Source organism: Herpailurus yagouaroundi, unplaced genomic scaffold (genome assembly GCF_014898765.1).
Source record: "Herpailurus yagouaroundi ecotype Mexico unplaced genomic scaffold, PumYag 199, whole genome shotgun sequence".
NCBI classification, from domain to species: domain Eukaryota; kingdom Metazoa; phylum Chordata; class Mammalia; order Carnivora; family Felidae; genus Herpailurus; species Herpailurus yagouaroundi.
In genome coordinates this window covers 10,156,470-10,173,495 of record NW_024412430.1, presented here as the reverse complement: position 1 = coordinate 10,173,495, position 17,026 = coordinate 10,156,470, and the positions used below count along the sequence as shown (strand labels likewise).

Genomic DNA, 17,026 nt, shown 5'->3' with positions numbered 1-17,026 from the left:
TGACTTCTCTGAACCTCTAGACTTTATTCCTTAAGCAACTGAATGGTAATTTCAAGACTGTGGATGATTACATTTCATTACGGCTAGATTCAAAGCTCCACAGGGGAAGGGATTTCACCCACTTTATTCACCTGGGCACACCAACTGGGACATAGTAGGTACTCAACGAGTATTATTTTTGAATAAAAGATTGCACGTATGTATGTTCTACAATTTCTCTTCTTTGCGGCAGAAGCTGCAACCAGAGTTACTTAATGGGGGTGGGATGGATCTCCTTTCTCCCATCCCTCAGCACTCTCAGAGCTAACCCAATTATAGATCATAATATGCTTTACAATGGGTCATGAAAGCATGCCTGCCAGACCTTTAGTGTGAAGATAAGTCTGTCATGTGTCTCTCATGCAGCCAGATTGCTACCCTCAAGCCTTTCCTACTTAGAGACGCTAGGGCTGCCACTGCTCTTTTACATCCTTTAAGATAGGGTCCAACACTCCAGCGCGCACAGGAGCTTTCCATGTTACTGAGGGAAGGGGACCTTATGTAAGGTGCAGAACAGAGTGCTGGGGACTGTGGTGTGTTGAGGAGTACATGCTCCTTTTATTCACTTATTTTTTAAGGTTTACTTATTTTGGAGACAGAGAGAGAGAGAGAGAGAGAGATGGGGAGGGGGAGAGAGAGGGAGAGAGAATCCCAAGCAGGCTCCATGCTATCACTGCAAAGACTGATGTAGGACTTGAACTCATGAACTGTGAGATCATGACTTGAGCCAAAACAGGATGCTTAACTGACAGACCCACCCAGGTGCTCTGAGCACATGCTCCTTTTAAAGGGGCAGCCAATGCCTGGGTGGCTCAATCAGTTAAGTGTTTGACTCTTGATTTTGGCTCGGATCATGATCTTGCAGTTTGTGAGTTCGGGCTCCACACTGACAAGGTGGAGCCTGCTTGGGATTCTCTTTCTCTCTCCCTCTGCCCCTCCCATGTGCTCTCACACATTCTTCTTTCTCAAAACAAATAAATAAACTTAAAAAAAAAAATGAAGGGCCAGCCAAGATGCCATAAGTCAGGTGACTATTTTCATGTGGGAACCCAGGTCTTGTTTTAGCAGATCTTCAGATTTTTCAAGGGAAGCCAGAAATATGAAATTAGATGTGAAATCTATCAATTTTTAAATGTTTCACATTTTTATTTTTATTTTTTTAAATGTTTATTTTTGAGAGAGAGAGAGCGAGCGAGCACAAGTGGGGGAGGGGCAGTGCATGAGAGAAACGCAGAATCAGCAGCAGGCTTCAGGCTCCCAGCTGTCAGCACAGAGCCCAACGTGGGGTTTGAACCCATAGACCACAACATCATGACCTGAGCTGAAGTTGGACACTTAACCAACTGAGCCACCCAGGTGTCCAGAACGTTTTACATTTTTTAAAAAACACCTCTTCTCTGCTGGCTAGATATGACCCACAGACTACCAGTTTGCAACTTATGCTTTACAAGTAGCTTATGGGCCCTGGGCAATTATCTCCACGTACCCCACTGTTCTTGGCATGAAGATGGTGGAAATCAAGTGACGGCAAATAAATGCACAAGGAAGTCCAAGTCATGTTTTAAACTACTAAGTTTTTTTTTTTTTTTATTGCAAAACATTTGTTACAGAAATTTCAGAAAGTTTTTCCCATGGTATCTGCCAACTTCTGCTTCGAATTATGTATCTAAACAAACAAGCTCAAAGTGCATTGTGAATCCAATAATAGACCTTTAAAAAAGAACAATTCCTCTAAGGATTTATATATATTTATAATGTCGATAGATATGCAAACCGCTGTCTATCCATACACAAAGAAGGAAAAGATGTATATATATTTAACAAACCCAATTTCAAAATTGTTGTATTTATAGGAATTCATTTAAAAAGGATATTTGAAGAATTTCCCCCATTATAAACTATGGTTAGAATGTTTACAAATGAGAGCCTAAGTTCTAGATTATGAAATGATTATGACTACAGTATACTGCATGTACTGTTTTGCACAGCAGAAACAGCAATATAAACTCAAGTTAGACGCTGTAGTGAGAGGAAGCAGGTAAGCCTCGATACAATGCTACGGTACTCTTCCTCTGAATCTCTCTCACAAAGATCCTGCGTTTGGGTCCAGAAAGATGCAGCTAAGCAAATACACACACATACGTCATTCGGGAGAGCGGGAATAACCCTGAATAGGGTGAGTTCTTCTCCGCCCCTGCCTCAGTTCTCGCTGTATTTCTTGTATACACTAAGTCAGGATCAAGAATATGATCCTGCTTGGCCCTAAATCAGAGGTCCCAAACTAGTGCTGTTGGGACTGAATGCTGCTGGCAGACACATTTGTTTGGCTAGCAGAGTGTTTACAAGTCTGAATGTGAATGTTTTTGTAGCGGGACACGTGTTCTCTCATGCCCTACAAACCCCACTTCTTCCTGTTGTCTTTCAACATCCAACGGGCACATTTGCATCCTGGCTCCAGCCCCTGCGTGTATTTGAGGTTGCAGCCTGCAGTCTAGATGCAGATGGCTGGTTCTGATGATCTGGGGGGAGCCGGGGTGAAGACAGGAGGGACTCTTTTTGGGATTCAGGCGGGCAAAGAACTGGAAGGGGCTGATTCAAATGCCAGCTGAGTCAGGGGCATGGGGGAGAGTACGGGGAGCAGCCTTGGTTAACGGGAAGATTAGGGCGGGACAAAGTCTGAAAGCTGGACTTTCTCCAAGTAGCCACTGTTTCAGCTTATTGTGCTAGGCTCCATGGGGTACTGAGGTGCTAGGAGCAAGGGTCTGTTGGTCTGGCAAAAAAGCGTGTTGTGCTGGGCGAAGAGAAAGGAAAGTTAAGGGGGTGACGAAGGATGCATATTCAGGCGTGAAGCTGAACTTCTCTCTGTAACCCAATGCTCTCAGCAGGCTGCCTGTTCCTGAGGAAGGCCTGGGTCAAGGTTGGTTTCGATGCTCTGCAGATAGCCCGTGGACTCGTGGCCATGTGTGCCCTTTTCGCTTTCCAGCTCACAAACATTGTGCAAATAGGCAAGGGCCTGGAGACTTATGGGGACCCGCAGACAAGGTGAATTAGGGAAGGGAAAATTCACCTCACTCTGACTGCCATGTGGATTATGTGGCCACTGAAATCCTTCCTTAGACAAGTAGAAATCATCATGTTTTGATTTCATTAGCAGCGATCAGTGCAAGGAACTCAGAGAAAAGGTAACGCAGGGACCTTCTCAAGTGCATTAAAAAAGAAAAGAAAAGAAAAATCTTGTTTTCCTTAAATCAGAACCAACGCCTCTTTGGCTGACCCCAATCTGGGAAAGAGAATGTTTGACATGTAAAAGGAAGAGAAAGCTTAGGCCAGTGCAGGCTGAGAGAAAAGTTTTCTCTACCCGTTTGAGGAACAGTCATTTATAAGACTGTGCAAACTGGCTCCTCTCTTTTCCAGATGTGGAATGGCTTCTGATAATGACATGGTGATTTCTTTAAAGGGCAAACTCTTCAGACTCACCTAGTTCTTGATCAGACACGGAGTCACCCACCCCTTGCTCTCCCCCCAGCCCAGGCTCATACACAGGTAAGAAAAGCCACCAAGTAGGAGGGAGGGCACCAGCATCACTGGACCACTCATTCACCATGACCTGTGGATTTCTGCATTGTCACCAATGGACTTCTCACTCTCACGTCTCGTTTAACAATCTGTACCCAGTGGCCCTAAAGAATCAGAAATGGGTCTTTCCTATATCACAGGTGCACCAACACCTGGACCGCTGTTGGCTAGCCATCTCTGGGTCCCCTAGCTATACACCCTGTGGTTAATACTTTCTTTCATATTATTTGTTCAGAGCTTCAAAAAAGATGAAAAAAAAGCCCCTTGGTTACTTTTTTGTTTTTAATTTTGAAAAATTGAACATAATCCCCAAACAGTGTAAGCAGCCCAACAGCGTGAGCAAGTTCCTAGCTGGTTTTTAAGTGCTACAGCAGGCAATAGTAAAATGTTAAGTGCCCTTAAAAAGTCAAAAGAAACGCATAAAGCAGTGCATGCATTTTGTTGCCACAAAATTAAGACTGGATTTGGGGGAGGGTTACTTCATTTCAGTTACATTGCTATTGTTAAAGAATAGTGAGTAATAATGCAATATCTAGAACATATATAACCACCTACACACTAGCATCACTTCATCTAGAAACAAACGTATCAGTGTTACTAAATGAACATATTTATAAAATACTGTACCCTGCTTCCACATGGGGTTAGCAGATGTAAACAAACAGCTAATTCAACTGGAGTTTAAAATATTATTTTAAGTTCATTTGTCATATAGTCTTTTGCATAACATGCCAGCTCATCTTTCGCAAAACACAATTCACCTACCAAGGCTCACAGGGCTGGTTAGAGGGTGTACATCAGCTTATAAACATATTTCCTAGTGGCCTACAGGACTGTGAAAAACAGAAAGCAGCTCAGGAACAAAAGTGCTCATTTTACGAGGAGGCTAAATAACATGGAATTGGGAACATACTTAATCCCGGCAACATGTGCTTCTTTATTGAATGTTACAGATTTGTCAATGATTAGCAAAGCTGTCCTGTAACGTTCATTAATACAACCACATGCTACAACTATGCTGGGTTAAAAACATGGGTTACATATACATGTGCATGTGTTTTATAATACAGCATTGCCTGACACGTTGAATGGTACAGCCTATAGATACAGCATGATGGATGACTGGATAATATTGATTACCATTACAGAAGTTAAACAGCCCAAACATTCAGGAAGATTAGACTGTAGAGCCTCAGGAAGTAGAATAAATGTACTATCCAGTTATCTACCATAATATTATCTATAGAAACCATCTTTTAGAGTACCTTAGAAACATTCAGAAGAAACACACTTTGTGTTTTTAGAAGTACAGTTTTCCCACTGGATTATTCATATATATATATATATATATATATATATATATATATATATATTTTTTTTTTTTTTTTTTTTTTTTTAAAGGGGAAGGTTCAAAGTGCTACATAGATATCCTAGACCTGGAAGCTTAGACTTAAAAAGAAATCCAGCTCCGTAAAGTGCTGCATTCTGCCTGCTAACACACACCTTCTGGCTTGGAGAAATATATAACGTAGCCATGACAATTGTGCCCAAGTTTTCCAGCTTCTTGTTCAAATCCATCAAGGAGAAAGTTTCTAACTATAAACATGTGGGTCAATCAGGGAATTTCCATGGCTATTTTCATAAAACAATTGTTTTTCAAATGGAACAAGCAATTTAGAACGAATCATTACATATAGTAGTATATAAAATTGGCACCTCAAAAGCAGAAATGAAGCCAGAGCTATTAATTCTGTGAGCTCTCTATGACTTTATTTATGTTCCTCAATGATGTGCTGCCCACAAGCTACTTAATTCACAGAGACAGGTAATTAACATCCCCTTGATCGGGGACATGATGGGATAAATGATCTGAACACAAGCTGACTGTACAAGGCCACAGAATCGATGCCACATCGGTGTGCAGAGAACCCAGAAATGGGAAGAAATGGGTTGAAACAGGACACACATGTAGGCGCACAGGAAAGAAATGGCTCATGAGAATTGCACAGCTGAAGTTTAAAGATTGAAATTTGGCTTGTATATTTTGCACACTTCACAGAAGATGTAAGAACTTCATTTTCCTGCACAACAAAAGAACCAGGCAGTCACAAGGTCAGGACTGTTAAGTACTGTGCTTCCCAGGTCCTGTTCTGTTCTCTCCAGAAATCACGGTGAAGGGAAACACTTGTGCACATAATTTCTCTCCCTCACTTTCAGTCTGGTCCAGAATGGGGCCCTGGAGGTACAGTGATGTCCTGCTCTGTGGTCAAAGATTAATGGTTTCACCTCCTTCTTGGATTCCTCTACAGACCCTCTCGGAGAGCCTTCCGGCTTTTTAAAGTGTGCTCCATACTTAAAATCATCAAACATTAGGATACAAGCATATCACGCTAGCAAAATAGAATCCAAGGGACGAAAAGAACGAAATCTTGGTTCAAACTCTGGTGTTGAGACTTAGCCTTCCTGAGAATCACAGAGAAATGGTCTCAAATGTAAAGTGCCTGTTACAACTATTGATTATGAGCAACCACGATTCCTCTTCCTCGTTATCACTCAAGATGGAACCAGGGGTCCGTGGGCCCTTGCAGGTTATATTGCAACTTTGCACCTATGTACATTCTTTTCTGGAGGGCCCAAAGATTTCACCAGATTCTCACTGAGATTCATGACTCAAGGAAGTTTAAGGGCAACTGATTTATTCTCAGACCACATACATGTTTGCTGAAAGGGAAACAGCCAGTGTGGGGCTCAGTAAAAATGTAAGCCTTTCTAGAGCAATTGCATCCGAGGGAGGCTGGTTGCTTGTTTTCGATTCACCCACATACCAAAGAGTGAAAAGGAATTATTTAATTCTTTGTATGTGGCCTCATAACTATTTCCATATCCAAAAGACTGGTTCAGAGGGTTAAAAAAAATTTGAAGGCTAGAGGTTCTGTCCATGTGTTTACTTGATTTCACATAATGAGAAAATCTGCAGCTCAAAACAACAACTAAACAGGAGAACCACATAGTGTTGGGGGGGCCAAGGACATTAGATCATTTTCCTTAAAGATTTTATTCTTTTTAAAAATCAGTGACACAAGTAGGAATCTGAAGATATGAGTGTCAATATTTATTTATCTCCCTTCAAATCCAGATTCTGATCTAGTAGTAGCCTGTATTAAAGAGTCCATAATACTATCCGGCTTAGAATTGCATGTCTAATTTGGGTTGTACTTGGCGTAATCACTTTGTGCAGAAGAAACCAGACTAAATAAGATGTCATCACAGCATGTGCTTCTGGACAGAAAAGCAGAGGGCGGGTCGCCAGTCATTTTGGCCAGTCTAGTTTGGTACAAGGAGGAACTAAGGTCATAGGGATTTAAAAAGTCATAATTTTAACACCTGTCAAAATCCAACATAATATAATGAACTCTTTCAGTGGAACTCTTGGATATTAAAAAATCCTGGTTATATCTCAAGGTGATAGAAAAGGTCCAAGCCTCTTAAGAAAGCTCTATATGCCTGTTTATATACTATATATAAACATGTCTGTGTAAATGCATATATATGTATATAAGCAGCATATACTATAGAAGTCTTTATGTGGTTTATTTGCTTTCCATTTTAGTCTATTGTATCATTTTTATAGCTCTGTATATAAGAAAAATATTCATGGTATGCCTGCAACTGATGACTTTGGGTTGATACCAGGTTTGCAGTCAATTCTAAGGTTATTTATTATTTGAAACTTCCTTAAAAAGTACTTTGGAACATTTCCATAAAAAAGATACCAGCCCTTGGAAAATCTCCAATTAAATTTATGCTGAGCTCAGATTAAATGGCAAAACTCTAGGTATGAAAATATCCACATGTGATCAGGTCTTCATATACAAAATGGTCATGTGATGAGTAGTGTGAAGAATTTCCAGGTACATCTTGGAGATGTTCAGAAGACATGGCAGAGTCATGCAAATGATGACAGCCACACAGCAGCATGGCACATGACAGTAATGGCGAGAATACAACAGTATACCATATGGCAATTCTAGGTGAGTTCTGCCCACTATTTTTGTTTTCCTTTGAGTTCACTATCACATATTCAGTGAGTGGCTTCCTTGACGATGGGTGAGGTACAAAATAAATTAAAAAATATAAAGTTATTTAATTACATTCATCCTGAGCTTGCTTGACTATACTCGAATGCCCACTGCATATAATAAACCACTTGACACTTGTGTTTAGCCTCAATTCTTCTTTCATTTCGATTGCAATACAAAAAGGCATTTCTTTTCCCTTTATTTTCTTCAAAAAAGATAAACAGTTGTGGCACCAGAAGTGAATATATAAGAGACAGGCGAACTATGACTGTTACCTTGTGTTTTCTTTATAATGATCAATTACAGAAGTGTTGGCATGAGAAGGAGTTGGGACGTTAGGTAGAACTGCTTGCTGCCGGCTTATACTGAATAAAAAGGATGCTCTTCATCAGTCACCAGTGATGGAGCCAATGTGAAAAGAAAACAGAATTGAAGTTTAGAATATCTCATTTGTATGCTGGCTACTTTATTTTATCTTAGTTTGCAACTTAGCCCTGTATCCTAAAACTCTTGATCATGGTCAGAATTGGAAAGATGCCTCCTGGCATGGAGAATGCTTGAAGCCCCTTCATTCCCAGAGCTCATGGCTTTCAGAAGTGACTACTGACACACATTCATCTCAACCCTGCTCCTCCCTCTGTCCCCTCCCTGCCCATCAAGTGGGAGCATGACTTAAAGCCCCTGTGTTTGGCGCTGGGCCAGACCAAAGGCTTTCTCGATCGGTGGCCCCGAAGTCACCTTTGAGTTAACACCTCCCGAGGCATTGCTTGTTTTGCTCAGCTAAGAATAAAGCAGGGATGTGTCAAGGAAGGGGAACAGGTAGAGTTCGGGGAGGATTTTAGGGCTGGATTCTTGAGCCTCCTGCAATGCGTATTAGGAAGGTTTAGTTGTGCTTGCTTTCAAAGCTGTGGAAGGCGGACGTTCTGGACAGTCTCCTCATGGACAGGCTGTCCCCTCGTCCCTCCGGCTTGGAGGACTTACTCCTCTGGAAGGGATTGCGCAGGCTTGCTGTGTTCCGCTGCCTGTCGAGTTTGTCACTGATGGAGAAGCTCTTCCTGGTGTGTGCATATGGCGCGCTTGGCTCCTCTGCCGAGTAGCTGTTGGCGCGCTCTATCTTGGGAACTGTGATGTTATTGGACACGGTTCTGTCTGAGTTATCACCCTCCTGGGAAGGTATCGCGATGGTGGCTCTCCGGCCTCTGGCCTCGTTCTCCTCACTGTCAGAGCTGGGGTGGCTCAGTTCTGCTTCTCGCTCAGGATGGCAGCAAGATGAATCCTCTACTTTGCCTCCAAGACCTCCGGGGAAGGTGGCCCTGTCAGCAATCGCTTGAGGGGCATTGACACATCTTGTGTCAATACAGTCTGTAATACTTGTGTATTCTGCTGTTTTCATGGGTACCCCGAAGTTGGCATAATAGCTCCTCGAAGGAGAAAACATAAAGCTATGAGATTTCACCATGGGGGCCTCTTCTAGAAGAAAGGGTGTGGTGGCTATATAGCGGCTACTTTTGGAACGCTCGATGCTCTGGTACATTGGAGGGTCAGTGTCCCAGGGGTTTTGGCATTCTGGGAGGTGGGTGTAGTCTGAAGAAAAAGATCTAGTGTCCATGGAGGTGATGTCCTCAAAATCAATGCTCCGGCTCGGAGGTCTGTCTGTGGGTGCAAGGGTTGCATAGGCACTGGTTGAAGGAGCCGTGGAAGGTGCTGTAGCTGAAAAGCTTGGCTCGCCTAGCCCGAGGATGTTCATGGAATTGTCCAGAGGGTCTATATCACAGTGTAGTTCATCCATGGCAGAGACATAGATGTCTATACACGAGGACGGTCTTCTGGAGTCTGGAACAATGGCCAAGGTGTTTGCAGGGGCTGCAGGAGCTTTGGGTTCTTTTGCTACAGAGTGGGAACTAGTAGCCCGGTGGAGGCTCAGGGACCTTTCTTTAAAAAGACTTTCCAACTTTTCTATACCACCTTTGTCTTTCATATTGACTGAATAGAAAGAATGGCTTCGCATACGGGGCATTAGGGTTGGAGAAGTTGGGGACATGGTCTCCTCACCTGCAGGGTCTATACTCTCTTGGAGCTTGAAGGTATTTCCTTCCTGGCTGTTGAAGCTGCTTTGGCGCACGATGTAGGCGGCATCCGTACAGTCCGACGAGGTCCGGGAGCGGATCTTGTTGGACTCAGCCCGCTCCAGACCTGTCAGGCGCTCCAGGGCCGTGGCCATGCGCCCAATGAGGTCCTCGAGCTGTGCCAGCCGGATGTCCACGGTCTGGAGTGAGGCCTTCATGCAGTGCTCTCTCTCGTTGACTTCCTCCAGCCGCATGGACATGTTCTCCACCCTGGGCAAGAAACAGAATGAGGGTGACTCAAGGCCGGGTTCCTCTCTAGAGAATCTAAATATTTTTGAGCTGGAAGAGGCTTTAGAGATGATCTAAGCTAGTGGTATTTATCTAGCAGACCCCTTTTCCCTCAGTAAAATTTAACGCACGATCCCAATAAACACCAAAGCTGAGCAGTTCTTATTGGAGTGGAATGGGGCCAAAGCACCTCATGACTTAGTTGTGACTTGGGGCAGGGTTTAATAACCTAAGCAAGGCTTACGGCGTTGGCTTAGTCAGCACCGAAATGAGAATGGTGCGTCTTGATGACTTTGTTCAGAACCGTGCAATATGGTTTGAGAATGCAGCTCTTCTCATTGCAGAGCATGCCTAAGGCTTATAGCATGGACTGGGATTATTTTTATTTTGCATTACAAACGATTTTGTAACATTTATTTATTTTTGAGAGAGAGAGAGAGAGAAAGAGAGCACGAGCAGGAGAAGGGCAGAGAGAGGGAGGGAGACCCAATCTGAAGCAGGCTCCAGGCTCTGAGCTGTCAGCACAGAGCCTGACATGGGGCTCGAACCCACAAACTGAGATCATGACCTGAGCCAAAGTCGGACGCTTAACTGACTGAACCACCCAGGCGTCCCTTATTTTGCATTTATATGATAATCTTTTCTTGTTGTTGCTGTTCACAATAATCTTTTCAAAATTTAGGGCCTCCATGGGAATTGATACGGTCCTGTCACTGAGGCACCTGGCGTTGATCTAACCCAATCCTTTCTTTAATAAAGGGAAAGCAAACATCAAGAAATTTAACCAAGATTATGTAATTTGTAGTAAACCTGGAGCATCTATCCGTAAGTCAATTACCCAACTCCTCTCTCTCTCTCTCTCCGTGTCTCTCTGGATAGCTGATCATAGATACCTTATATTACAGTTATTTCTAGATGTCTTGACCTTCCCCACTGGAAATTCCTAAGGGCATGGTCTGTCTCATATTCCTTTTTCCATTCCTGGGCTGCCAGGTGTCAATAAAGGTTCACTGAGTCAATCATGGTTATGAACTTGATTTCGTTTGTTTAATAGGCTGCCTGGACATTTTTTTTTTTTTTTTAATTTAAAAAAAAATTTTTTTTTTCAACGTTTATTTATTTTTGGGACAGAGAGAGACAGAGCATGAACGGGGGAGGGGCAGAGAGAGAGGGAGACACAGAATCGGAAACAGGCTCCAGGCTCTGAGCCATCAGCCCAGAGCCCGACGCGGGGCTCGAACTCACGGACCGCGAGATTGTGACCTGGCTGAAGTCGGACGCTTAACCGACTGCGCCACCCAGGCGCCCCTGGACATTTTTTTACAAAGACAGAGGCCACGTATTTAAAATCAAAATTGTGCCACATTTTTCTGGGATTGACGGGAAAAGGGCAAACCAGAGCCAAGCTTTGGTTTGAACTCCAACTTTCACTTATAAATGCCCAAAGGCAAAACTTTTGGAGACTCGAAATGAGATCCACTCACAACTTTTCTGGAGAGGATAAAGATAAAGATACTTTTCCAAAACTCCCAATGTGCACAGTAAACCATGCGACCGCTGACCCTTAAAGAAACATGTCTGCATGTATAAGATGTGCTTTACAGACAATGGTGGCAATTGGAGCTGGGTCCCCCCAGCTGTTGTGATGGTGGCGAAGGGGGATGGGGATGGTAGCAGGGGTGGCATGTTAATAGTAGTGACACCTCAATCAGAGAAGAATACATTTCAGTGCCATGAGGTACAAGAGGCACGTGGCTTCCCTTTCTGAGGATCTGTAGGCTTGCAAAACCAACCAACCAACGAACCAGCCAAACAAACAAACAAAAAAACCCTCTTCTGGCCAGAGTGGGGGTGTGTGTGATTCTCCTGCCTTGGGTCACATCTCTGCCTCTTTCAGCAACAGCTCGCCCCACTCCAACTCACCTCACCCATTCTGCTCTCTTATCTTTCAGGTTGCCTTCACCCAGCCCAAGGCTCTGGACTGCCCTCCTGAGCCCTGCTTTAGAGACATCCTCCTGACGCTCCATACCCAACCCAGCACTTCCCGGGGCCCAGGAACAGTCTGCCACCATGCCCAGGTGTCTGCCTTAAAAGACTTGAAAATCTAGCGATTGCAAAGCTGGCAAACTCAATGCTAATCTCTCAGTTAACACAGCTGATTCAGAAGGAAACTACCACTTTACCCTGTATCACTTCATTTTGTGATATAAACACAGCTTGAGAAACAAACTTACTTACAATAACAAGTTTGTGTGTCTTATAGACTTCCAATTCACTTGGTCACCATCTAGCCTATGCAGTTTGGTTTTGCAAGTACTGCGATTTCCTGTTTTGCAATGCAATAAGCTTTGAGCGAGTGGATAAAATACTTCCTCATTAAAGTCAGGAGCAGGAGACATGCACTTTTTTGGTAGAACGGGACTTTCCATTTTGGATACTCTAGGTACTGGAGTGTTTTAGTGTTGGCAGAGTAACAAAAGACAGGACCGTTTCCCTCCTCCTCTTTGTTTCCCTGGAGCCTGGTGTATACAACAAGGCGGGTATGGAAAGAGATAAAGATGCTCTTTTAGCCTAACTGCTTGGGATCACTGGGCTGAGCCCTGTGAAGGGTCTCCCTGCCCTGTGGGGAGCTCCCTCCCTGTATCCCACCCCTCTTCAGCCTGAGGATCCAACACTGCAGAGAGAAGTATCAGATAAGAGGCAGAGCTAAGGCACCATGAAGCAATGGAAGAGTCAGGAGCTGGCTGTGGACAGTAAACTGGACACAGAAACTAAGGAGCCCAAGGGGATGGGAAGAAGAGAGGTGGTAGGAGGAAGGGGGAAGAAGGCAAGCAGAGAGGTGCCTGGGGGAACCTCGAGAGTCAAGAAAAAGAAGCATGGCCCCAGGAATGGAATAGTTGGAGGTAGTGAGGAAGACAGCTAGAACAGGGCCAAGGAGCTATTCTTCACCAAAGTTCTCCTTGGTAGGCTCTCCTGTGGGCTCTGAGGTGTTTTGGGATGTAGTACTTGGTGGGGTGGGGGTGGGGAGAATGGACGGTTTCATCCATTTTCTTCCAGATTTCTGGATGTGTTTAACCACGTAACTGTATGATCATTTAAGTCATGAATATAACTGTAGGGGTGGAGTGTAGGAGTTATAAAAGAATAAAAAATCTTAGAGTTAAACTCCTATATGTTTGTTCCATAAACAGAGTGCTTCCCTTAATCTTAAAAAACAAATTTGTTTTTTTTTTTTTGAAAAGCAATTGTAAATGGGTGTGCATCACAGATATAAATACGTTTGAGGACCAAGCCAAGAGTTTTGGGTCATGATTGTAGTCACTAGTTGCTGACCCTGGTCAAACCACTCAGGAGAGAAAAAGGAGGTAACAATGGTAAGAATTTATGGATCAAGAGGAACGCTTAAGACAGACACAGGAAGCGATGAAGCAAGAGAAAAAAGTTGGGGAAGGAAGATTCTGTGTGGGGAGAACACTTTATTTTTGTTTCCTTCTTTTGCATCGCTGGGCCTCTCATGGCTTCTTCAGAGTAACTTGGGAGGCAAGCACATTAGCAACATGATGTGGTCCTGGAAAGATGTGAGGTCACTCCTGCCTCTGGATGCCTAAGAAAGTGACAGCCAGGATCCCACCAGAGGAAATTCCTAACTCGATAGGTTGGGGGAAATCCCAGCTAAGAGGACAACTAGCCTCTAACGGCCAGTATGATGAAGAAAAGAAAGGACATTCCAAAGAAGATCCTAATGGTGCAGAAAATTTCAGCCTCAATACGCAATTTCTTAAGAACTGTTATTTTCTACAAATTCATTTTCTTTCCTGATAACCTTAAAATGTGGCTAAAGGAAAAGTAGTGAAAGGAAAAAAGAGGCTTGGCAGGCCATGCCTGTTTTAAATCTCAAATATTCCCTGGAGAGCTAGCAGCAAGATGGCTATAGGATGGAGGGCAAAAGCAATCCCATTATCACACGAACCAATCAGAGGGCCTCTTGTCGGGGAAAGGGCAGACTTGTACAGGGTTTCAAATGCAAGGGGATGACACAGAACAGATAAAATGAACTCTTGCTTATCCACAGACTGACATCTAATTTGTGATTTATTTAAGTCTTTTAGAGTCACCTCCCCTTCCCTTTGGTCCAATTATCCTTCTCATCATCCTGGGAAGAAAAAAGGGGAGAAATTGAAATCCAGCTCAATCATGGAGATACCAAAGATCAGCACTGGAAAAAGATAGAGCTTGGAGGTGAGTGAGGCTCATCTTTTTTGGCTTACCCTGTTTTTTGATTATTCGTATATCCTAAGTTATTCTTGTCTTCCTTTGTTATGAAAATCAGAAGTGGAATACACTATTCATAGTCACATGACTATTCCTGTTTTTGGATCTAGGCGAAGTGACAAAAGGGCACAAACCCTTCGGTTGGGGAAAGACAAGGTTAGATAAATGACACCAGCGACCATGTATATTCTAGTTTGCTTCAACTGTTACTGGAGAGAAATTCAAATGCAACTTCTTCTGACAAGTGGAACTTGAGGGAGGGGAGGAAGGCGTTGGGGAGGATGATCTGGAAGCTGGAAGTCAGGGGTCGGAGAACTCAATGCCTATGGCATTGTATGAGGACAGAAGCTGGGACTCAGTGGCAGCAGAGAGCATGCCCAGTCCAGGGCATTCAGCATGGATTTTCACAATCACTGTAAGCCTTACCCAACAACCCTCTGCGTGCAGGTGTGTACAAGTCACCAGTTTGCAAGCCCTGCTTTAAATGAGTGAAAGGAACCAGAAAAAAAAAAGTTCCAGCTGTGATCACCAGAAAACGTAGGTAACTCTTAAGAACCAAGGGGAAATTAACAAGAAAAGCCAGGAGACTGGAGATAGCAAAATGTTTTTCTGATATTAAAAATTCCCAAATTCTAGGAATTATGAAAGCTTGACATAAATTCTAGGCAGTACTTATGGAATAGCTCAGGAGTATGTAATTAAGCAGATGTTTTGAGTACTTTGAAAAGATAGGGCTCATTTACAGGAGACTTTATGGGCTCAGTATTAATCTTGTCTTGATAATCTAGACCAATACAGTAACACAGATGCATAATGTTAGTGATGGGGTATGTTGTGACTTTAGCAGGGAGGTTGACATGCTGGGCTGACTGGAGAAATGTGGGTACCTGGCTGGTTTTTAACCAAATGAAAGATGGGTCAATATTGTGAAACATGGTATTTTTGGAGTCTTGGTTCTTTCTGTCTTGGTTTACCTGATGTGTGCTGGCTGGCATCTGACGAGCTATACTGAAGGCATAGCAAGTACATTTATCAAGCCAACAATGAGATAAAATGAATAGAATTATATATATATTATGTGTATATACATGTATATACATGTGTATATATTATATATACATAATATATATGGAAAAATAAGGTTTTTTTTTTCAGGAATCATTTCCTATGAGGTGTTAATTTTCAGAATCAGTTCCCGTAAAGGTGTTAATGATCTCCTGAATATTGTATTGCTCTCTTTAGATACCATTTGGGTACGAAAATATGACTTCAGAATGATGCATTTAAATTGACAATTGTGGAAGGATCTCTGTATTTCTAAAAAAATTCATGCAAGTAAAACTTATATAAGTAAGTTATAGTTTACAGGCAGTGGCAGGGTGAGTGGTATGGGGCTCAGAACATGAAGAAACCCTTTCCCCAAGTCTTTGATCCCAGCAGAACCAGCTCTGAGTTTTTCTGATTTCAAATCTCTGTATTGGGGATGTCGAACATAACAGGAGAATTATATAATATCCTATATAGTTAACAGAATGTATGTAGTTAATTTATATAAATTAAACATATGTACCTATCTGAATGTGTGTATATTATCTTTTTATTTTTATCTATTATCTATAGATAATAGATTATTTATTATCTATTATCCATCTATCTATTGAATGTAAATAGGACAGGAGATTTCACCTGTCACTCCACTCAGAAAGGATACGTCCCAGGGAATTTGTGAGACGGGTAATACGGATCCTCTATTTCCTTGGTTGATATCTGTTCTCTCATGTTTGTAGTGTTTCTGTTGTGCTGAGCACAATTCTAGTGTTAAAGATTTATTCTCCGGTACACTTACAAATGCAAAACAGCCACTGCCACCACCACCACCACCACCAAAAACCAAACCCCAAACAAACACAGACAGAAGCAACAGAAGGAGAATGAGGCCTGGGCTTAGATTCACTTCTCTGGCACCTGGGCTTGGTCATGAGGTTGTCCTGGTCCTCCAGGCCCCCCTTATTGCAGAAGGCCAGCTAATGCCTAAGACACAGGGAGGGGGTGCCTATGATCTGTCCTGGATTTCTGGGGATTGCTCACCTCGGTCATCGTCCTTGAGGGCTGGGCTTTGAAGCCACTCAGAGAGGAACAGGGTCTTCGGGAAGGAGCCTCCTGGAAATGCTTATAGCTGTGGGGTGAGGGGCTCAGGTGAAGGTGCTGTATAGTTCCTTCCTGTTTTCATTGAAAGGAACTGGTGACATGGTTCCCAACATGTTCACATGTGCTGGCGTCTGTACCCCTCATTCTAGTTCCCCAGAGAGGCAAAAGCTTCCTTGCATCTTAACCCTCCTTCCTCCTACCTTTCTGTGCCCCCAGGTCTGTGGCTTTTTGAGTTCAAAAAGCATTTCAAAATCTCCTCTACATACACTTTGGAAATATGTTTGAGTAATGGGGAGCGTGTCCCCACGGCACAATTTTCTGGAAACCACATGGCTATATGTCCATCAATAAAGTGTTTTCAAGGCCTTTGAATGACAGAGATTTCTAGATTTGCAGGTCCTTCCTCTGTTTGCCAGCATATCACTTCACATCATATCATCACAAAATGCTCTATTTTGCAATGACAGATGAGCATAAAATATGCGCACAGCTTTAAGCTTTACTAATATTGGCTGAGTACCAATGGATACAATCACTCAGTGGCATGTGTATATATAC

General features: G+C 43.0%; 1 protein-coding gene across 10 annotated transcripts in view; it reads right to left on the bottom strand.

Annotated features, from left to right (window-relative positions):
• Positions 1-1,593: 1,593 nt before the first annotated feature.
• The window catches only part of TRPM3 (transient receptor potential cation channel subfamily M member 3), an 811,684-nt gene continuing 796,251 nt past the window's right edge, over positions 1,594-17,026 (bottom strand). For 8 of the 10 annotated variants that reach the window (XM_040449362.1, XM_040449364.1, XM_040449366.1 and 5 more), the window contains one exon: positions 1,594-10,030. In XM_040449362.1, coding sequence (XP_040305296.1) covers positions 8,578-10,030 — 1,453 coding nt within the window. In that variant the 3' untranslated portion in view covers positions 1,594-8,577. The remainder of the gene's footprint in view (positions 10,031-17,026) is intronic. The other 2 variants (XM_040449371.1, XM_040449372.1) reach the window with 1 other exon arrangement.